Source organism: Pseudoliparis swirei, chromosome 18 (genome assembly GCF_029220125.1).
Source record: "Pseudoliparis swirei isolate HS2019 ecotype Mariana Trench chromosome 18, NWPU_hadal_v1, whole genome shotgun sequence".
In the NCBI taxonomy this organism is placed as follows: domain Eukaryota; kingdom Metazoa; phylum Chordata; class Actinopteri; order Perciformes; family Liparidae; genus Pseudoliparis; species Pseudoliparis swirei.
In genome coordinates this window covers 5,490,586-5,515,156 of record NC_079405.1, presented here as the reverse complement: position 1 = coordinate 5,515,156, position 24,571 = coordinate 5,490,586, and the positions used below count along the sequence as shown (strand labels likewise).

The 24,571-nt window shown below is 44.6% G+C and overlaps 1 protein-coding gene across 2 annotated transcripts in view; it reads right to left on the bottom strand.

Moving 5' to 3' along the window:
* Window positions 1-5,638: 5,638 nt before the first annotated feature.
* The window catches only part of si:ch211-286o17.1 (hematopoietic progenitor cell antigen CD34), a 35,104-nt gene continuing 16,171 nt past the window's right edge, over window positions 5,639-24,571 (bottom strand). For both annotated transcript variants that reach the window (XM_056438424.1, XM_056438425.1), the window contains exons 5-8: window positions 11,970-12,090; window positions 10,951-11,003; window positions 9,272-9,421; window positions 5,639-6,957 (exon numbers count right to left, since the gene is read on the bottom strand). In XM_056438424.1, the coding sequence (XP_056294399.1) occupies window positions 6,769-6,957; window positions 9,272-9,421; window positions 10,951-11,003; window positions 11,970-12,090 (513 nt within the window). In that variant the 3' untranslated portion in view covers window positions 5,639-6,768. The remainder of the gene's footprint in view (window positions 6,958-9,271; window positions 9,422-10,950; window positions 11,004-11,969; window positions 12,091-24,571) is intronic.

Genomic DNA, 24,571 nt, shown 5'->3' with positions numbered 1-24,571 from the left:
ATAGACCTTCAGTCTGGATTGTATGTGGGTTATTGGCTACTCAATGTGACCCTGAGTCATCCGAGTGTACTTTACGGTAAGTGACGTGCTCCAATTTACCGTGCTTTCCGGCCATCGGCCCGTTACCTCAGTCAGGTTTTGGCGGGCTCTCCCACAGACTCAACCGTGTAAAAATCAAAGACCTCACTTTTTTACTTTTTAATACAAGGCCTTTCAGTAGTGCAGCGCATGTAAGTGTGTGTGGCAGGCTGCACCACGATACTAAACTAACGCTCTGGCAGCAATGGTGTCAATGCCAGCGACAGACCGGACGTCCTCCCCCAGCGAGAGAGAGACAAATGCAGAGGGCCTTTTAATGGAGGGCCACTCCGGCTCAGGTGTGGCTCGTCCCGTCTGACGACATGCCAATCAGCACCTGGAACAGAGACCTGAACAGTGACACCTAATGCATGGGAGGTGGGTTGTCAAATATGAATATATATATATATATATATGTGTGTGTGTGAATATAGACACGTGTGTGTATATATACTGTATATATGTATACACGTGAATATATATATGTGTATGTATGTATATATACACATACACACGTGTATATATATATATTAGGGCTGTCAATCGATTTAAAAACAACTAATTAATCGCACATTTTGAAATTCATTAATCGCAATTCAAAGTTTTTTTGTCTTCTTTTTAAAGACAAAACTTCACACTGAGCTGTGTTTTCAAAGAGGCTCCTACCTATAAAGTGCCAGCGAGGTATTTAATATCGTGGATGATAAATTGTTTCTTCAATGAAACATCCAGATTAGTAAAAAAAAAAGAAGTATATTGAGACCCCATTGGTCCTGTCATCTTTAACATTGAACAGCAGCAGAACCAGTGGCCTTGGGAACTGACTGACATTCAAATATGTCACGTTAACCCTCTGGAGGCTGGGGGCACGTTCTCCATTTTACAAAAAAATGTAAATTCACCTTTTAAAGGCGTTTGCATATGACACATACCCACGTGTTCTACATCAAACATTCCAGAACAATCTCAGCTCTATTCAATGAGGCTCAGTTGTCCTCGCGCGTGTTCTCTGCTCTCTGACTGACAGGCTGCTAATGAGCCTCACCTGTGAGGTGGGAGGTCCTTTGTGATTTACTGAGTGTTCATTGGTTGTTTTTTTCGCAAAATGTTGACAGACAAACGGATTGACCAATCACGGTGAAGGTTTCGTGTGACGAGTTCTTTCCGCGCCGCGTCACCCGACACGTCGCCCCTCCGTTCCTCTGTGTATCAGAGGGGGAGACGGGAGGAAGGAGGAGCAGGAGGAAACCCGACTGATTCATCCACGAGTTTAAACTGATTTCTGCTCCTTATTTTCGCGGAGAAATAATTTTTAAAATAACGGAAACAGTGTTAAACCGCACTCAGAGGAGTGTAAAAACTTCAAGGCACACCGGAAGTAAACAAAGTTGCGTTAATTGCATTAAAATATTTTAGTGCGTTAACGCGGCCAAATTAATCGCATAGATTAACGCGTTAACGCTGACAGCCCTAATATATATATATACGTGTGTATATATATGTGTGTTTATAACATATTTAGGTCTCATCAGCCAATCAGTTTGCAGATGTTTCGTACTTCTATTTATTCCTAATCCTAAAGTAAAAACACAAATTTACTTCCATGAATATTTAATATATATTCGCACTCAGGCTGAGGACATTAATGCAGTTGAATTGTCTGTGGAAAGACATGTGCACAAAAATCAGCAGACAAAGACCCAGAGTAAAGCTTCTTGATTATTTATGTTTAATAAATCAGCAGTAAATAGCATTGAGGTTACAGTTGAATACAAATCACATCAAATTTAGCTCTCAGGGTTCTTTCACACTAGTTCAGGTAGTTTGGACCAAGCGGAGAAAAAAAAAATGAAAAATATACATTGTTGTATTTGAGTTGTGGTCCGGTCCGTATAACTGTGGGGTCGCTGTCACACACTTTAGAATGAATTCAATGAACTTACTCAGTCGGCCAAACAGAGTTGGATACTTGTAAAGCAGCTTTAATAGCTTTTGACCTATTAACTAGGGGAAATACCTGCACTGAGGTGATCACAAGTTGATTTGCATCAATAGGATACATAAACAGACTCAAACCTAACAAAAAGATGACTTCCTGAAACCTTTTCACGATCAACAGATGGATTTATTAGTATTTAGTATTTCTGCCATCAAGAAGCTCGGTGGTTGGTTTGTTTTCTCTCCCGCCACCGAGGCGATATTGATCCGTACCAGGGTTCGATTGGGAGCTTTCTCACCCGCCCGAACGGAGTAACAGAGCAACCGGAGCTCGTTTTTTAATTTATCTTAAATGTATTTAACCAGGACAAGCCTCATTGAGATTATGATCTCCTTTACAAGAGTGTCCTGGCCAAGCCAGCAGTAGCACATTAAACAAAGTTTCAGACATGCAACATCAAACAGTGACGGGCAATAAAAAAATATATATATTTTTCTCGATCACAGCATGAGCAAAACTAAGACTCAAGTCTTCATATCCCAGTTTTAATGGAACCAAAACCGGTTATGTGTGAAAGCTCCCTACATTTATTTCCTATATATATATTAATATATGGAGAACAGTTGAAGAGCATTATACAACCTTTCTTCGTTTTTTTAAAACTACTTTTTGAAATCAAAATCTATCAAAAAAGACTGATGGAGCAGGAGCATTCTCAATGATCTATAAAAAAATATTCCTCTTTGCGCAAACAAAATTGAGTTTGTCGGCACAGTCCCAGGCAACCACGTTGTTTTCCGTCAGCGAGAGGGCCCCGCAGCGGTGACTCCAGCCGGGGCACTGGATCGCATCCGGATGGTTCCAATCCCAGTAGCTCCGAGTTTCACCGCTCACCCACAGCCAGCTGTCAGCCAGGTAGCGCAGGCCGGTCCACACGAGGTCTGTCTGGGCTCCCTGGCTGACCTCCAGGGTTTCATCCAGAGCGGATCCAGAGGGCAGGCTGACCAGGTCTTTGTTCTGGTCGCGACACCGCTCCATGGCCTCCTCCCACGTCTTATTTTCCTTCACCAAAACCAGGTTGTGGAATGAACAGAAGAAGGGGTGTTTATCGTTGCAGGGTTTGTCATGCCAGCCGTCTTCCTTCTGCTCCACGCAATTTTTGTCAATGTCAAAAGTGCTTCTTTTCCAGCGGCTGTACGTTACATTTTCCCCTCCCACCCACTTCCAGTTATCTTTGCCGTCTTTGGAGAGACCGATCCAGGTTTTGTCCCGATGAGGAAAGCTGCTGAGCTGATTATCTTCTTCCTGGGTCCTGATTGTAGTCAGATCAATGTAATGCTCCATGCAGTAGTTTCTGGCCTCTTGCCAAGTCTTTTCTTCTGCGATATACATATTGAACTGACCGAGAGCCACCGTGAAGAAACAAGTGAGGATGAGACACACGGGAGCACTCTTCTCCATCTTGAGTTGCAGTCGAGGTTCTGTTCTGTGAAAGTCTCTCCGCCTGTCAAGGGTCTTTACTACACCTGAAGGAGCAGCAAGCACCCAATCACAGAGCAGGCTACGGCGTTATGAAAATGACCAGGACGCCTCGTGTGCACTGATTCAAAATGAGGCATTCAAATGTTCACAAATGGGGCAAAATGGGAGCTTAAGTTTGCTTTGAATGTCAATGCAAATATGTAGATGTTCAGATATATCACTCTGTGTGTGTTTTTTCAGCCACTTTCATTGAAAAGCAGCATGATCTTTTTGTATTAAATGTGTCAAGCCAGATGTGACCAATTGGCATTAAATACTTGAACGTATATAACTTTACGTTATTAGATCCCATCCGTGTCTTTCCATGAATGTCTCAAACCGCATCAGTGAAATTTGCAGCAGCCTTTTGAAAGAGTCCTCCCTCTCCTGTACACGCAACTCGGTTCATCATCATTACCTCATTGACTTCCTGATGTTTTGAATACCGGATTTGCTTTTCGATGATGAGCAGGCTTTAGTGCTTCGGCCTTTTTTCTCTTCTGACTTAGTCAAAATATTGATTTGCCTTAAAAGATCATCATGAAAACTATCATTCTGACCTTGAAAGAGAGAGTTGTATTGTGGCCAGTGCAATTATATGACTCCTTTATAATCGTCTTGTTTGCTTTATATAACACGCTCATTTTTAGATTTACGAGTACCGAGAACCTTTTTTTCGTGATAGGTTGTATTTGTTTTTGGGGAAGTGGACGTTAAAAGCAGACAGACTCGTTTTGTTTCACTGGTTGTTGAGGATAAACCGATGGTCACGAACAAAAGGGCCACATACCATCATGCTTTGCGTGGCAGGATGGACAAGAGGAGCGTGAGCAGCGCTGTTGAGACTAATGCTTGAGTTACGGCCTGAAAATATCATCACAACACATACGGCCACGATTTGTATTAATTTGGGGAAACGCGCTCCGTATAATCGTCGTATCGACATTCATTATGGATTTTCCCCAGCCAACGCTGATCAGGCACTTTTTAATTGTGTGACAGCAATGATGTAATTACCGGCGCTGATAAAATGATCCGAGTGATGTCAGAAAGTGTTTTTTCTTGTTTTGATTTAGCAGATGAGCCGTATGACTGACATCCCTTATATAACCTAACTTTGTTATCAAAGAGGGTTTTTATTGTGCTCGTGTAGAATTGAATTAAAACCTGAGAATCCTCTTTGTTTGTTTCGTATAACACAAGCCGATTGCCGGCAGCATAGGAGCGTGGAATGTCACTAGCGGAAATACTCACGAGCCCCCGACTGAGCGCTGCTGTGTTTGATTTCTCCCAGGAGAACGAGAGTGTCGCCTCACTACGCCCACTGTGCGGGGAGTAAGACTGTTGTTTGTGTTCAGAGTACACAGCCTTTTTGGAGTGGGTGGGAGGGGTCCTGGACCTGCCGACTCCAAAGTTCTCCTGGGTGACTTCAATGGTCACGTGGGCAATGACAGAAGGGGCACAATCACACCAGACGCGACTCTAAAAAACGCCTAGGCAAAAACGTGCCGGGCAAAACAGTGCGATGCGCCTGTGGAACGGACCTGCGTGCGCAACCAGCCGTTAATTTTGGGTTCAAGATATTTAAAAAAAAGAAAGAGTACGAGGAACACCACCATCTATTCCGCGAATTGTGTCTCGATGGCGAGGCTTTCAGTTGCACTTCCGACCGAGCAGGAGTCAGTTTGAGTCGTGTTTAGATAAATAATCTTCGTCATTAAATACCGCTGATATGAGGTTCTCCTCGGGAAAACAGGAAGGAAAGCCTCCTGCTTGATTCGATTGGCTGCATTGGCCGAGTGTGACATTGATGAGCGGCGCGCCTCCGCGCCTCGTGCTTAAAGTTGAGAATTTTTTAACTTTTAACCGCGGCTGAAAAACACCAAAAAACCGTGCCGCGTGGCGTTTAAAAGGCACGTCTGAAAGGCGCGCCGTACCATAGGGAATCAATGGTTTTGCGGGCGCCGCGTTTTTGAGAGGCGCGTCTGGTGTGATCGAGCCCAAACCTGGCGGGGAGGATGTTTGATGTGTATATTAAAATGTTTCTCTTCATAAATGATGTAGTCGCAACAGAAGTAAGCTGAAGACAACCCATGAAGATATTGTCAACAATCACAGTTTATGAGTCAGGCACAGGCACGACTAACAGAGAGAGCAGGGGTATTTACACATGCACTATATTATGAAAGCAGCCAGATGTTCAAAAGAGAAGCCCCCAAAAATATGTACGACTAATCTAAGCATTTTTTATATTTCAACAAAGAGATAAAGGCGGTCTTGGGAATGCTGAATCTGCTTTATGTTATGTAGAAATATCCTGGCAGAGATTGTATTTACCAGCTTGGTAACCCTGTTTGCAACATATCCCAATTAACCTTTGACCAAAGGTTTTAGTTTGTTATGCTGATCAGCTTAAAGCATTCCGGTAAATACAAATAGTTTAATAACTGACATTTCCATTTCTTTAATAGCTTGATGGCGTCATTTCCTACCTCCCAAAAAACCTGCCTGCTATCTTTGTTGCGAGCTGTACGTTGTGCTCATCGGTTACAACAGTAACAAGAACCTTTTTTCTTTTCATTATTTTAAATCGGATCTCTGTCAATCACTTTTTGGTTGCCCATCTCGTGCTTTATAGGTCTTAACAAAGTTCAGGCAAAAACAGAGGCTACGAAAAACAAACATTTCACAAATCAAATAGATAAGAAAATAAAAAACCCAATTAAGTGAGCCTTCAGTCCTCGTTAGAACAATACAAAAAACTTGTCTCCTTTCAACTGCACGGCTTCATGTGGTTTCTTTGCGCCACAGTTGTGGATTGAAATAATAAATCATGTGCTGCAGCTTCTTCGGGAATCAGCAGCACACGTTTGGCATTATTTGTGGCTTCTACAATGATTGTTACAACTCGACTGAAGTCAGGGCAGCTAACAAAATCCCAGTCAGTGCCCCGCTGAGCAGTCTCAGTCCCAAACACAGCGCATGTAGGCCCCTTTTTTTTTGGCACCGGCAAAAGGCCAGCGATCCCAAACTTTTCACATTGCAGGCATTGTCAGTATCGTCATCGTCGTCGAGGCGCAGAGGAGGGGAGGCGAGCGCGTGCGGCGGATCCGTGTTGAATCTGCCTCAGTGCGTGGACAGTCTCGGAGGCGGTGGAGAGGGCCTTGTGGGTCGGTGGGTCCCGGCGGCGGCGACGGGCACGGCGGGGAGGTCAGGGGGGTCGTCACCGCTCACATCTCCGTGTCGGCCACCGGAGTCTGGGTGGCAGAGTGTCCGTTGGCGGTGGGGGCCGGGTTGGTCCCATTTTCCGCCGGAGACTCGCCGTTGGCGGACGGCTTGTCGAGGGGCTCTTGAGGGAGGGGGGCCACAGACACCAGGGTATTGGCCTGGTTCTCCTCATCCACCTGGAAAGACTCGGCCTGAGAGAAGCGTGCGGGCAACACTGGCGTCAGAACTCAGACAGCTTTAAGATGCACATTTAGCACCAACACGTTCAATTTGACTGTATAAAAAAGAGAATGCAAACAAGTGTGTGTGTGTGTCTGTCTGTCTGTGTGTGTGTGTCTGTCTGTGTGTGTGTGTGAATGCTTTTGTGGGCGTTGTGCAAAAGTAAACAAATGCACACTTTGCTCGTGGGTTTCATTGTTCTCAGCTGTGTGTACTCAAAGTGTTTGGAGATTGTTGTTACAGTTGGAAGGTTTCCAATATGAACGCATATCGAGCTTGTTGTTTTTCTTTGCTTCAAGCTGAGCGTTTTGACCCATTGTCAGCGACTTTGTTTGAGTTCTATGAGGTGATTTGTGTCTCGGCAGGAACCGTGACAATAACATTTGATGCCTGTGACGGGGGAAAAAGACAATGCGGCGATCTGTTTCATACCAACCATCATATGGGTGTGCCGCCATATGTAAACGCTTTAAAAAATGATGTCATGAGCTTCAAAGAAGCAAAAAAATAAAATAAAACCATCTGTAGCCCACTGGCAACGAATTGATGTAGAGAAAGCCGAAAGCACTCGAAGCTGCTTTGAGTTAAAGGACACGTGACGTCCCTCGAGTGAGTAATTGACCGGAGGATAACCATACGTTTGACCTCAAATCCATATGTGCTTTTCTTATTTTTATACGTCACCATGTTCAATTTCCTTAGTGAACTTGATCTTTTAGGGCCAAATGATGTCATTCTAGGTAAGTAAAGGTGGTAAATGGACTCTACCGACCACTCACCATTATCATTAGTGCATTTTATTCTAACCGTCGAAGATGAGAAAGATATACACTACCGTTCAAAAGTTTGGGATCACTTAGAAATGACTTTATTTTTCAAAGAAAAGCACTGTTTTTTCAATAAAGATAAAATAAAATTAATCAGAAATACACTCTCTACATTGTTAATGTGGTAAATGACTATTCTAGGTGGAAACGTCTGGTTTCTAATGAAATATCTCCATAGGTGTATAGAGGCCCTTTTACAGCAACTATCACTCCAGTGTTCTGATGGTACATTGTGTTTGCTAATCGCCTTAGAAGACTAATGTCTGATTAGAAAACCCGTGCAATTATGTTAGCACAGCTGAAAACAGTTATGCTGGTGATATAAGCTATACAACTGGCCTTCCTTTGAGCTTGACATTTGAAGAACAAAATTAATACTTCAAATATTAATCATTATTTCTCACCTTGTCAATGTCTTGACTATATTTTATATTCATTTGATAAATAAAAGTGTGATTTTTCATGGAAGACACGAAATTGTCTGGGCGATCCCAAAGTTTTGAACGGTAGTGTATCTGTGACGTGAACTCATCGACTATATTTAAAAAGTGGACGTAGTAACTGTGATGTCACCCATTGGCTTGCAGGCTTTACGGTTTTTGAACCAGATGTGACGGATACCATAACTTGCATGGACTGAAATCACATTGGGTTTAAGTTCTAAACTAAAAACACAGACAACTCCCAGACCGGAAAACTAGGTAGCCACGCCCTAATGCGTACCTTGCATTATCGCCTCAATGAAACCATCATTTATATAATAAACATCATGCTGTACTGGAGACTTGAATCTAGTGGGAACACTAGTGTTTACAATGTTTACAGAGGTAATAAAGATCTCATTGACTTCTATTCAGGTACACTAGTGTTTACAATGTTTACAGAGAAGTTCTCATTGACTTCTATTCAATTCAACTTCTTTTTACAACCAGAGGAGTCGCCCCCTGATGGCCATTAGAAAGAAGACAAGTTCAAGGCACTTAAGCAGGGGTCCCCAAATGTTTTCCTGTGAGGGCCATATAACTGTTCCCTTCTCTGATGGGGGCCGGGGTCAGTTTGTAACAGAAAAAGTGTGAGGACCGCAGAAGTGCCTAAATGCAAACATTTATTGTTTTCCAGAAAGCCACATAACCAAATATTAACAACCCTTTCCGGGATCTTACCTAACCTTTTCGCCATTATTCCATTCTATTTGACAGGGGCTAGTCTAGGATTTGCGTGGCCAGACCGAAAAAAAAAAGGTATTGTTCAGGGGGCCGGGCCAAATGTGGAGGTGGGCCGTATCCGGCCCGCGGGCCTTAGTTTGGGGACCACTGCACTTAAGCATTGGCTTCACTTTTCAGAACCGGAGGTTGCCGCCCGTCTGAAATACAACGTGAACGTTTCCCTATGAATGAAAACCGCGACAGGTGTGTGACGCGGGCTTCCCGGCGTGGCACCGCTCTTCTCATCTACTCACTAGTCTGACTCCTTTGGAGTTCTTGCGGTGGGTCTTGAGGTAATAAGCAGCTACCAGCAGGGCAGCCAGCAGCAGGCCAGTCAGCAGCAAGGAAACCAGCACCAACTTAGAGTTCTTCCCCCAGCGCGGTACCGCCTGCTCCACATCGGTCTGATGACAAGAATGAGAGCAAAATAACAGTCAAAATAAAAGTCAAAGTTCAAACCAAACACATCTTCAAACGCTGTGTACAGACTGAATGTGACATGCATGGGAAATGAAATACTAAGCATGTGTTACGCTGCTGTACATTGCATGTAATTAATTAACTCAGAGACTGTTCGGCTGATACGCTGGTAAATTACAAATCATGTTATTCAACACATGCTGGCCTAAAGAGGATAATGTTGTGTTTGTTGAATGTAAAATCAAGTAAAATCAAGAATCACTTTTAAAATTCTTCTCTTAACCTACAAAGCCTTGATTGGTGATGCTCCATCATATCTTAAGGAGCTTGTCGTACCATATTGCCACTAGAGCTCGCTCACTAAATGCGGACTACTTGTAGTTCCTAGAGTCTTAAAAAGTAGAATGGGAGCCTTTAGTTATCAAGCTCCTCTTTTATGGAACCAGCTTCCAATTTCAGTCCGGGAGGCAGACACAGTCACCTCGTTTAAGAGTAGACTTAAGACCTTCCTCTTTGACAGAGCTTATAGTTAGGGCTGAATCAGGTTTGCCCTCCAGCCCTTGATATGCTTATAGCTGCTTAGCTGCCGACGTTTAGGATGCACTGAGTACCTATCTCCTCTTTTTCTCCTTAAAGGATCCCAAAGGATGAATTTTCATCTCTCAATCACGTTACTAACTCTGCTTTCTCCCCGGAAGTCCTTTTGTCTTTACGTCTCATGGGGTCATCCGACCCTATGAGACGGCATAGATCCTATCTGCCTGATGGATCGTCTGGGTCGTGGAATTCCTGCTCATGACTACGCCACTGTCCTGTTGAGACTCCGCCTCCTCCTCCTCCCCACCGCCATCTGCCTGATGGATCGTGGAGGTCTCCATCGTGGAATATGCCTACTATGAACTATTCATACACTCTGTCATATTCATTGAATGTATTTTAACTCTAAATATGTCCTTCTGTACACATTACATCTATTGCATCTGTCCATCCTAGGAGAGGGATCCTCCTCTGTTGCTCTCCTCCAGGTTTCTTCCCTTTTTTTCCCCCTGAAGGGTTATTTGGGAGTTTTTCCTGGTCCGATGTGAGGTTTTGGGGCAGGGATGTCTATGTGTACAGATTGTAAAGCACTCCGAGACAAATTTGTAATTTGTGAAATTGGGCTATACAAATAAACTGAATTGAATTGAATGCAAAAAGACAGAAGGGTGTGAAAGGCACACCCTTAAGCCCAGATTGTTCCCTAGATAGTAGGAACAATGCTTTGCAGCTGACAAGTAGACTGTTTGTGGACAGCCTGGCAGCGTGAAGCCTTCAGAGACGTCGACACAAAGTGTTTGATTATGACTCAATCAGCAAATACACGGTGGCCGAGTCCAGCAGATGCAGCGTTTTATCGTCGTATTGTTGGGTATTTTCACAGGCCTCTTCCAAGTGAACGGGATGATGATGTCACAGTGAGTACCAGCTTGGTACTGTGGAGAATTTCTACAATGCAACACACGTGATGCTTTACCTTATCTTTGATGTTGTCATTGTTGAACTTGTCAGCCATGCCTGCAACGTCATCTGCAAATAAAAAATAAAAAAAGTTATTAGTTATTTGCGTCATGGCTGCTCATCTGATCTTATGAGGGGGAAAACGTGACTAGATTTACACGCACGCTAACGTCCCAATATTCATCCGAATATGACAATATTCAGCCTTAGGCCTTATTCCGAATGGAGCCTTTTCGGATTCAGACATGGGACATGATGATTTATCCCGGTATTAGGAGCCTTTTTTGGACGTTATGGGGCATTCAGACAATGCGTCTGTAAGGAGGGTTTTACCAGTTTGTGGCGGAGGCCTCTGGCCCGTTTACGGCCAGCTCTGGTAACAGTTTGCAAAGATGCATGCCCATAGAGGAGCTCACATTTCCGGTCGGAAGGAGAAACACGCCTACTTAAAAAAAAATGCTGAAAGACTTTGATATCAACCGGTCTGTGGACCTTTCCAAGTAGGCTGAGTTTGCGAGGTTGAACTCGTGCCCCACGGCTTACATTGCTGCATGAACACAGGAAATCATGAGCCATTTAAACAGCTTTAGAGGTCTATTGTCGAAATATAATAATAATAATATTTTAATTTTATATAATAATAGCGCTTCACTATTCACATAAGTCGCTTACAGAGTCCGTCGCGACATCACACAGTCATCACGGGTGGTGTGTGTCTGCCCAGTAGCCACAGCTGCCCTGGGGCAGACTGGACACTGGGGCAGACAAAGCAGGCGTGGCAGCCCTCCGGCACCACCACCAACACTTCACATCATCCATACAACCGGTGAGGCTATGTGCTGTGCATGTCTTATGGTGGTGGAAACGAGATGCCGGAGAACCCACGCGCCACGACGGAGGAGGAACAATACCGACTCACAGAAAAAGGACCTGGAGGACCGACCAGGATTGACAGGAGGACCTCTTGCTGTGAGGCAATATATATTTTTAAGTCTATGTTGCGCACGTCATTTGTCATTTAATAGCGCTACTGACCTTCAACATATTTTCCCGACACAAGGATTTGGTCCGAGTTGTCCTCTTGGTAGAGATCCAGCTTGCAGTCTTCGCCACACAGCTCCTGCAGAACACTTTCAATCTTCACTTTGGTGTCTTTCTGCAAGGAGACCAAAATAACAAGATGATTAAGTATCGAAACATTTCTTTTGTTTTATTTCAACACGGGAGCAGTTCAATCGATCCACCTCTCGATTACAATCTAGATGCAATTTGACATTTGACGCCGATCCCAAAATATTAGCTGCCTGCCTTCAATATATTCCACTCCACCTCTAATCCCTTCATCTTCTGTTTCCTCATCGAGGGCTATGGCGACCCTGTGCGCAACGGTTTCTCCTGACGCAATCTGATCCGAGCATCAAAACCTGCCACACAGTCGGAACCCTCGATCTCATTGTGTACGGATGGCTCGATGAGCGCTGTATCTGTGTGCAGGTCACGGTGACCTTTATCTGCAAATCTTTTGTCTTAAGAAGCTCTTTATTTGATCTCTGTGTCGAGCTCAGAAAGCATCTATATTCCGTCATGAAACCAGAAGAGGCACAAGTCCCGAGCAAAGTTCTTGTTAAGTTTCTACAGCCGAAACTTTACAGCCTGCAGCCGTCAGTCAAACGATGCACCGTCGTAGCACCAGACCTCTTTCCTCCTCCATCAATCGTGACATGAAGCCTTCTGATAAGCCTAATAAGTGTAAGTATTGTTTGATTTTCTTATTAATTACATTTTTTAATTTTAGTACAAGTATGGTAAATTTGTTACGTTTTTATTAGTGCTGTGAAAAATAACGCGTTAACTCAGTTAATTCAATTACAGGTTTAACTAGTTTTTTTTTTTTAACGCATGCGCAGAATGAGCTTCCAATCCGTCTGTTGTTGGTCGTCGGGACGAAAAAAAAGTCACTTGCAAAATGAGCTTCCAATCCACCACTTCAATCTGAACTCTGTCCGCTCTCATGCAGACGGTCTGTTCATCGGTAATGATCCTTCCGCAGGTTCACCTCCGGAAACCTTGTTACGACTTTTACTTCCTGTAGATCAGGGTCTCAACACGTCGATCGCGACCTGCCATTCGATCGCGGCGTAGTGTCGGTAGATCGCATGACATTAAAGAGATTGGCCCGCCCCCTGACATGTTCTCTGGAGCACGCCTTTGTTCTTTTATTAAACTAAACGTCTGTTGTTGATCGTATCTCCACAGCAGCATGTCATCTCTGTCTCTTCGCGTTGCGTTAACACTTATCGATCTCCGTCTCCCGCGCCACAGAGCTCCGTGCGCGCAACGGGACCCAGCAAAAAAGTCACTTGTCAATCTGTCCACCTTTAGATTGTATCATGGTGGAGTTAATGGTTGACAAACAAGAGAAACATGCTCTGTTTAACCCTCCTGTTACCTTTACATTTACGAACATATTTTACCCTCGGGGTCAATTTGACCCCAGCAATTAAAACCTCCAGAAAATTATTAGAATTAATATTGCTTCCCAAGTTTAAGTGTGAGGTACTTTATGTTTGTTTGTTGACTACCTAAATAGCCCTTTAAATAAATAAAAAAGTTGATATTTCTGATATGTTTGACACAGTGAAAAACAGCCTGGGGTCAAATTGACCCCAAAGAACACCGACATTAAACATTGAATGGGGTCAAATTGACCCGAAAGGTAACAGGAGGGTTAAACATTCTGTTTAGGATGAAGATGTATTAATGTTCCATATGGAAGAAAACTGCTAAATAACTGCTGAGTTGCAGCACCATTGTATAGAAGAATGTATAAATGTATATATCCGTCTTTTGTCATAAATCTCTATGTTCTCACAAAATATACCGAGAATATCGGTAATATGTGATTAATCATGATTAAGCATGTTATTTTAATAACATGCTAACGTGTGATGGCGCGGCTGTGTCCAGTCGCCGTCGCGGCAGCTCCGCGGAGATTGTGCGCTCTTTTAGTTTTTGTGTTTATTTTTAATATTTTCTTTGCCACAAACACATCGGCACTAACAACATACGACCGCAGCACACTTTTGGACATAAACTTTTGCGCAAAACAAGGGTTTTTGTCCACTTTTTCCATCGATCCAGCGTGGCCGGCAGAGATCGTGCGAACCGCAACAACAACAGTGGAGCCGCTACTACGGGAGACGAAAACATCGAGAAACGGAGCGGAATTGAACAGACTGAGAGTTCAAGCCCACCGTCCACCTTGCCCAGCATCCTTCTTGCTAACGTCCAGTCTCTGGAAAATAAGATGGATGATTTTAGGGCAAGGATCAGATTCCAACGGGACATGCGGATTGTAACATCTTTTGTCTGACGGAAACTTGGCTGACCCGCTGGTGCCGGATCGAGTCATATGCCCAACCGAGTCCTTCTCTGTTTTCCGTGCAGACAGAACGGAAGAGTCTGGTAAATCTAAGGGTGGAGGTGTTTGCTTCATGACAAACAACATGTGGTGTGACCCCAAGAACATTAAGACTCTTTCGTTCCTGTCACGAACCTGGAACATCTGACGATCTCATGCCGTCCATTCTACCTTCCCGGGAGTTCAGCTCGGTCATCACCACAGCCGTCTCACATTCCACCACAAGCGGACACCGACGTAGCACTATCGGACCTACACGATGTGTTATGTCGGCATCAGAACAAGTATCCCGACGGCTGTGGTGGTGGCTGGGGACTTTAACAAGGCAAACCTAAAAAGTCATGCGAACTTTCACCAGCACATTACGTGTGCTACCAGAGGAAAGAACGTTGGACCACTGCTATCGCCATTCAAGAGAGGCTAAGGCTGTCTCTCTCCCTCCGTTAGGAAATCAGACCATGCCGCCATTTTTCTGCTTCCGGAGTATAAACAAAGGATCGCGGGAAGCGGTAGTGACGAGGAACGTAATGCGGTGGTCTGACCAATCAGAGGCTGAGCTACAGGACGCTCTGAGTATCGTCGACTGGGACATGATCCAATCCAGTTCCAGTGACGCCAGCGAGTTCGAGTAGCAATGAGCCTCATAGCAACGCTTAACGGACACCATCGTCCCCACGGTAAAGTTAGGGACTTTCCTAACCAAAAGCCGTGGGTTGATAGATCCATCCGTGAAGCTGTGAACGCCCGTACTGCTGCCTATAACTCCGGTCTTGTATCCGGCAACATGGACAGTACAAGGCAGCGGTCTATGGACTGAGGAGGCGGTGAAGGACGCCAAAAGGAGGTACCGAGACAGAGTGGAATCACAGATGGAGCAGCGCGACACCAGGCGCCTATGGCAGGGGCTACGGACTATCACAGACTACCAGAGCAGACCCCGCAATGGTGAGTGCCGACGCATCCCTAGCGGACGACCTGAACTCATTTTATGCACGGTTTGAGGCTAGCAACAACAGCGCTAGCTCGCCGCTAACAACAACACCGTTAGCGTAGCCGTGGTGAGTTCTACCGCTTGGGATGAACACACACTCTCTGTGACCGAGCACAGTGTGAGGAGGGCTCTGTTGAGGGTGAACACCAGGAAAGCTGCAGGTCCAGATGGCATATCTGGGAGTACTGAAGACCTGTGCTAACCAGCTAGCTCAGTGTTCACCACAATATTCAACCTCTCCTGGCTGAGTCCGTGGTCCCCGCCTGCTTCAAGAGATCCACTATTGTCCCTGTGCCCAAGAATGCTTCTCCAGCATGTATGAATGACTACCGACCGTGGCCCTCACCTCGGTGGTCATGAAATGCTGAGAGGCTGATAAAGGACTACATCTGCGCCTTCCTCCCTTCCTCCATGGACCCGCTGCAGTTTGCTTATCGCCCAAACAGATCCACGGATGATGCTGTCTCCCAGGTACTGCACACCACACTCTCTCATCTGGACAGCCAGAGGGGGCTATGTGAGACTGCTGTTCATTGATTATAGTTCAGCTTTCAACACCATAGTCCCTCCAGACTGGCGGCAAGCTGATTGAGCTGGGACTGAACACCCCCTGTGTGCTTGGATCCTGGACTTCCTGACCGCCAGGCCACAGGTGGTCAGGGTGGGCAGACACACCTCAAATCCCTCACCCTGAACACAGGATCCCCAGGGTTGCGTCCTCAGCCCCTACTGTACTCCCTGTACACACATGACTGTGTGGCCAGGTTCAGCTCCAACACCATCATCAAGTTTGCGGATGACACAGTGGTGGTGGGCCTGATCTCCGACAACGCTGAGATGGCCTACCTGGAGGAAGTTGCTGATCTGTCACTCTGGTGCCAGGACAACAGCCTCATCATGAATGTCACCAAACTAAGGAGCTGATTGTGGACTTTAGGAGGGTACAACAACAGAGGACGTACTCACCACTGGGGATTAACGGGACTACTGTGGAGAGGGTGAGCGGGTATAAATACCTGGGAGTCCACATCACCGAGGATCTGACATGGTCAACAAACACAGACACTCTGGTGAGAAAGGCAAGGCAGCCTCTACCACCTCAGGCAGCTGAGGAAATTTAAAGTTTCCCAGAGGATCCTTCAGTCCTTCTACTCTGGAGCTGTAGAGGCGTCCTGACAGGAAGCATCACAGCCTGGTTTGGCAACTGCTCCGCTCAGGACAGGGAGGCTCTGCAGAGTGTAGTGCGTTCGGCTGAGCGCACTATTGATACTACACTCCCCACCCTGCAGGACTTGTACACCAGGAGGTGCAGAACCAGAGCCGGCAGGATCATGAAGGATCCTCACCACCCCAACAACAGACTGTTTCAGCTGCTGCGTACAGGCAGGCGCCTCCGTAGTCACGCTGCAAGAACAGAGAGACTGAGACGGAGTTTCTTTCCTCAGGCCATCAGGATTGTGAACTCCGACCTCACCAGGACCCCCACATAGACCCACACAACTGCCCCTCTTAGGCACACACACACACACACACACACACACACACACTTACTGTAAATATTGTGTTGTTTTTTATTTGTAAATAGTGTGTACTTGTTGCCCCTGCACATTCCTGCTGAGCATTGCCACTTTCATTTCACTGCACACCCTGTGTGTGTATGTGACAAATAAAACATCTTGAATCTTGAAATCTTGAATCCACAAAAACCTGTGATTAATCCGATTAAAAATGTTAATCGTTTCACAGCCCTAGTTTTTATACGTTTATGTTATCATAATTATACATTATGACATTTGGTCTTTTTTGCCACTATATGGCACAAAGAATGGCACACATTGAGACACTAGATGCGTCTCCCTTCATTACAGTAATCACCTCCTTTATTTACAACTCCATTCCCAAACTTAATCTAGTCCATAAACAATACTGTCTTTTTCAATTTATTTAGAGAATGTACAAACATAAAGGGTTGCATCGAATGAGATTAAATACATTTTGATTTTAAAAAATGGTATTGCAACAAGCTTTGAAACGAGCGTTTGCTTTAGATCTGTTTACTGCTAAAGGTTAAATATTGTGTTGGAACAAACCAAAATGAGCTTTCATGAAGCACAACAAATCCAAAATTGCGATAAAACGGCTGGACTGCGGTTTTTATCTTCGTCTGAGCGCACAAGACCCCCCTCCGTCGTGTATGTTGCCGCTTCCAGCTGTTTACGCATGGTTCACATGTTAAATAATGCATTTACTGCTCGCGCTGCATGAGCTGCATTCACAGTATCAAGCGGGGGCCGACCTCCACCTCGGCGCTGTTATCCCAAGAGTTTGTGTCTGAACACAAACACACCCGCGCTGCGCCTCCAGGCGCCTCTATACATCAAAGGCACTCTGCGGCGGCGGCGTTGGCGAGCCCACCCACGGCGCTCCCCTCCCTCGGCCCTCGTGCCCCGGTTTGGACATGCAACAGTAGTCTCTTGGACTTTCCTCCCCGCGTGAGACCGAGATGTTTGAAAAGGGATGGACACTGTTTTCCCTCCGGCTCCGCTGATTTATGGGCATTGGAGACGCAACGAGGTCGCCTGCCTCTTAAAAAGGAAAGCAAGTCCCGCTGAGCTCATGTTGAAGGTCAACTGGGACTCGCATCAAGACCAAGACAGAGAATGTTTTCCTCTCTCGTTAACCTGCAAGAATAATGTGCACCTCTTCAGGATCGTCTGGCATCTCGACTGTCAACAGCAAAAAAAACAGACTTCTACTCTATAGAGCGCACACAAGTAGATACACATGCAGACTTCTACTCTATAGAGCGCACACAAGTAGATACACACGTAGACTTCTACTCTATAGAGCGCACACAAGTAGATACACACAGACTTCTACTCTATAGAGCACACAAGTAGATACACACAGACTTCTACTATGCGCACACAAGTAGATACACACAGACTTCTACTCTATAGAGCGCACAAGTAGATACACACAGACTTCTACTCTATAGAGCGCACACAAGTAGATACACAAGACTTCTACTCTATAGAGCGCACACAAGTAGATACACACAGACTTCTACTCTATAGGCGCACACAAGTAGATACACTTCTCTACTCTAGAGCGCACACAAGTAGATACACACAGACTTCTACTCTATAGAGCGCACACAAGTAGATACACAGACTTCTACTCCATAGGCGCACACAAGATACACAGACTTCTACTCTATAGAGCGCACACAAGTAGATGCACACAGACTTCTACTCTATAGAGCGCACACAAGTAGATACACACACAGACTTCTACTCATAGAGCACACAAGTAGATACACACAGACTTCTACTCTATAGAGCGCACAAGTAGATACACGCACTTCTACTCTATAGAGCGCACACAAGTAGATACACACAGACTTCTACTCTATAGGCACACAAGTAGATACACACAGACTTCTACTCTATAGAGCACACAAGTAGATACACACAGACTTACTCTATAGAGCACACAAGTAGATACACACAGACTTCTACTCTATAGAGCGCACACAAGTAGATACACATGCAGACTTCTACTCTATAGAGCACACAAGTAGATACACACAGACTTCTACTCTAGAGCACACAAGTAGATACACATACTCTATAGACACAGCAGATACACAGAGACTTCTACTCTATAGAGCGCACACAAGTAGATACACAGAGCGCACACAAGTAGATACACATGCAGACTTCTACTCTATAGGCACAGTAGATACATGCAGACTTCTACTCTATAGGCGCACACAAGTAGATACACACACAGACTTCTACCCATAGAGCGCACACAAGTAGATACACACAGACTTCTACTCTATAGAGCACACAAGTAGATACACACGCAGACTTCTACTATAGAGCGCACACAAGATACACACACAGACTTCTACTCCATAGAGCGCACACAAGATACACAGACTTCTACTCTATAGGCACACAAGTAGATACACAAACAGACTTCTACTCTATAGAGCGCACACAAGTAGATACACACAGACTTCTACTCTATAGAGCGCACACAAGTAGATACACATGCAGACTCTACTCTATAGCGCACAAGTAGATACACATGCAGACTTCTACTCTATAGAGCACACAAGTAGATACACATGCAGACTTCTACTCTATAGAGCGCACACAAGTAGATACACATGCAGACTTCTACTCCATAGAGCGCACACAAGTAGATACACACGCAGACTTCTACTCTATAGAGCACACAAGTAGATACATGCAGACTTCTACTCTAGAGCGCACACAAGATACACACACAGACTTCTACTCTATAGAGCGCACACAAGTAGATACACATGCAGACTTCTACTCTATAGAGCGCACAAGTAGATACACACAGACTTCTACTCTATAGAGCGCACACAAGTAGATACACAGACTTCTACTCCATAGAGCGCAACAAGTAGATACACATAGAGCGCACACAAGTAGATACACACAGACTTCTACTCTATAGAGCGCACACAAGTAGATACACAAGACTTCTACTCTATAGAGCGCACACAAGTAGATACACGCAGACTTCTACTCTATAGAGCACACAAGTAGATACACACAGACTTCTACTCTATAGAGCGCACACAAGTAGATACACGCAGACTTCTACTCTATAGAGCGCACACAAGTAGATACACACAGACTTCTACTCTATAGAGCGCACAAGTAGATACACACAGACTTCTACTCTATAGAGCGCACAAGTAGATACACACAGACTTCTACTATAGCGCACACAAGTAGATACACACAGACTTCTACTCTAGAGCACACAAGTAGATACACACACAGACTTCTACTCTATAGAGCGCACAAGTAGATACACACAGACTTCTACTCTATAGAGCGCACACAAGTAGATACACAGACTTCTACTCTATAGCGCACACAAGTAGATACACACAGACTTCTACTCTATAGGCGCACACAAGTAGATACACAGACTTCTACTCTATAGCGCACACAAGTAGATACACACGCAGACTTCTACTCTTTAGAGCGCACACAAGTAGATACACACGCAGACTTCTACTCTAGAGCACACAAGTAGATACACATGCAGACTTCTCTATAGAGCGCACAAGTAGATACACACAGACTTCTACTCTAGAGCGACACAAGTAGATACATGCAGACTTCTACTCTATAGAGCGCACAAGTAGATACACACAGACTTCTACTCTAGAGCGCACACAAGTAGATACACATGTAGACTTCTACTCTATAGAGCGCACAAGTAGATACACACAGACTTCTACTCTATAGAGCGCACACAAGTAGATACACACAGACTTCTACCATAGGCGCACATGGATACAGCAGACTTCTACCTAGGCGCACACAAGTAGATACACACAGACTACTCTATAGAGCGCACAAGTAGATACACACAGACTTCTACTCTATAGAGCGCACACAAGTAGATACACACAGACTTCTACTATAGAGCACACAAGTAGATACACACAGACTTCTACTCTATAGAGCACACAAGTAGATACACACAGACTTCTACTCTATAGAGCGCACACAAGTAGATACACACACAGACTTACTCTATAGGCGCACAAGTAGATACACAGACTTCTACTCTATAGGCGCACACAAGTAGATACACACAGACTTCTACTCTATAGAGCGCACACAAGTAGATACACATGCAGACTTACTCATAGAGCGCACACAAGTAGATACACACGCAGACTTCTACTCCATAGAGCGCACAAGTAGATACACATGTAGACTTCTACTCTATAGCGCACACAAGTAGATACACACGCAGACTTCTACTCTATAGAGCGCACACAAGTAGATACACACATACTTCTACTCTATAGAGCGCACACAAGTAGATACACATGCAGACTTCTACTCTATAGAGCGCACACAGATACACACAGACTTCTATAGAGCGCACAAGTAGATACACACAGACTTCTACTCCATAGAGCGCACACAAGTAGATACACATGCAGACTTCTACTCTATAGAGCGCACAAGTAGATACACATGCAGACTTCTACTCTAGAGCGCACACAAGTAGATACACTAGCACACAAGAGATACACAGACTTCTACTCCATAGGGATTACACAGACTTCTCTATAGGCGCACAAGTAGATACACAGACTTCTACTCTATAGAGCGCACACAAGTAGATACATGCGGACTTCTACACAAGTAGACACACAGACTTCTACTCTATAGCGCACACAAGTAGATACACACAGACTTCTACTCTAGAGCACACAAGTAGATACACACAGACTTCTACTCTATGCGCACACAAGTAGATGCACACAGACTTCTACTCTATAGAGCACACAAGTAGATACACATGCAGACTTCTACTCTATAGAGCGCACAAGTAGACACACAGACTTCTACTCTATAGAGCGCACACAAGTAGATACACACACTTCTACTCTAGGCGCACACAAGTAGATACACTGCAGACTTCTACTCTATAGAACACAACAAGTAGACACACAGACTTCTACTCCATAGAGCAGATACACATGCAGACTTCTACTCTATAGAGCGCACACAAGTAGATACACACGCAGACTTCTACTATAGAGACAAGTAGATACACACGCAGACTTCTACTCTATAGAGCGCACACAAGTAGATACACAACTCTATAGAGCGCACAAGTAGATACAAGTAGATACACATGCAGACTTCTACTCTAGAGCGCACACAAGTAGATACACAACTTCTGGGCGCACACAAGTAGATACAGAAGACTTCTACTCTATAGGCGCACACAAGTAGATACACACAGACTTCTACTCTATAGAGCGCACACAAGTAGATACATGCAGACTTCTACTCTATAGAGCACACAAGTAGATACACACACAAGTAGATACACAGACTTCTACTCTATAGAGCACACAAGTAGATACACACACTTCTACTCATAGAGCGCACAAGTAGATACACATGCAGACTTCTACTATAGGCGCACACAAGTAGATACACAGACTTCTACTCTATAGAGCGACACAAGTAGATACACACAGACTTCTACTCTATAGCGCACACAAGTAGATACACATGCAGACTTCTACTCTATAGAGCGCACACAAGTAGATACACACAGACTTCTACTCTATAGAGAGCACACAAGTAGATACACATGCAGACTTCTACTCTATGAGCGCACAAGTAGATACACACAGACTTCTACTCTATAGAGCGCACACAAGTAGATACACACAGACTTCTACTCTATAGAGCACACAAGTAGATACACGCAGACTTCTACTCTATAGAGCGCACAAGTAGATACACACAGACTTCTACTCTATAGAGCGCACAAGTAGATACACACACAGACTTCTACTCTAGAGCACACAAGTAGATACACGCAGACTTCTACTCTATAGAGCGCACAAGTAGATACACACAGACTTCTACTCTATAGAGCGCACACAAGTAGATACACATGCAGACTTCTACTATAGAGCGCACAAGTAGATACACACAGACTTCTACTCCATAGAGCGCACAAGTAGATACACACACAGACTTCTACTCTATAGAGCACACAAGTAGATACACAGACTTCTACTCTATAGCGCACAAGTAGACACACACACTCTATAGAGCGCACACAAGTAGATACACACGCATACTTCTACTCTAGAGCGCACACAAGTAGATACACACGCAGACTTCTACTCTATAGAGCGCACACAAGTAGATACACACAGACTTCTACTCTATAGCGCACACAAGTAGATACACATGCAGACTTCTACTCTATAGAGCGCACACAAGTAGATACACACGCAGACTTCTACTCTATAGAGCGCACACAAGTAGATACACATGCAGACTTCTACTCTATAGAGCGCACACAAGTAGATACACATGCAGACTTCTACTCTATAGAGCGCACACAAGTAGATACACACGCAGACTTCTACTCTATAGAGCGCACACAAGTAGATACACATGCAGACTTCTACTCTATAGAGCGCACACAAGTAGATACACATGCAGACTTCTACTCTATAGAGCGCACACAAGTAGATACACACGCAGACTTCTACTCTATAGAGCGCACACAAGTAGATACACATGCAGACTTCTACTCTATAGAGCGCACACAAGTAGATACACACGCAGACTTCTACTCTATAGCGCACACAAGTAGATACACACGCAGACTTCTACTCTATAGAGCGCACACAAGTAGATACACATGCAGACTTCTACTCTATAGAGCGCACACAAGTAGATACACACGCAGACTTCTACTCTATAGAGCGCACACAAGTAGATACACATGCAGACTTCTACTCTATAGAGCGCACACAAGTAGATACACACGCAGACTTCTACTCTATAGAGCGCACACAAGTAGATACACACACAGACTTCTACTCTATAGAGCGCACACAAGTAGATACACATGCAGACTTCTACTCTATAGAGCGCACACAAGTAGATACACACACAGACTTCTACTCTATAGAGCGCACACAAGTAGATACACACGCAGACTTCTACTCTATAGAGCGCACACAAGTAGATACACACACAGACTTCTACTCTATAGAGCGCACACAAGTAGATACACACATACTTCTACTCTATAGAGCGCACACAAGTAGATACACACACAGACTTCTACTCTATAGAGCGCACACAAGTAGATACACACACAGACTTCTACTCTATAGAGCGCACACAAGTAGATACACACACAGACTTCTACTCCATAGAGCGCACACAAGTAGATACACATGCAGACTTCTACTCTATAGAGCGCACACAAGTAGATACACACACAGACTTCTACTCTATAGAGCGCACACAAGTAGATACACACACAGACTTCTACTCTATAGAGCGCACACAAGTAGATACACATGCAGACTTCTACTCTATAGCGCGCACACAAGTAGATACACATGCAGACTTCTACTCTATAGAGCGCACACAAGTAGATACACACACAGACTTCTACTCTATAGAGCGCACACAAGTAGATACACACGCAGACTTCTACTCTATAGAGCGCACACAAGTAGATACACATGCAGACTTCTACTCTATAGAGCGCACACAAGTAGATACACACAGACTTCTACTCAATAGAGCGCACACAAGTAGATACACATGCAGACTTCTACTCTATAGAGCGCACACAAGTAGATACACACACAGA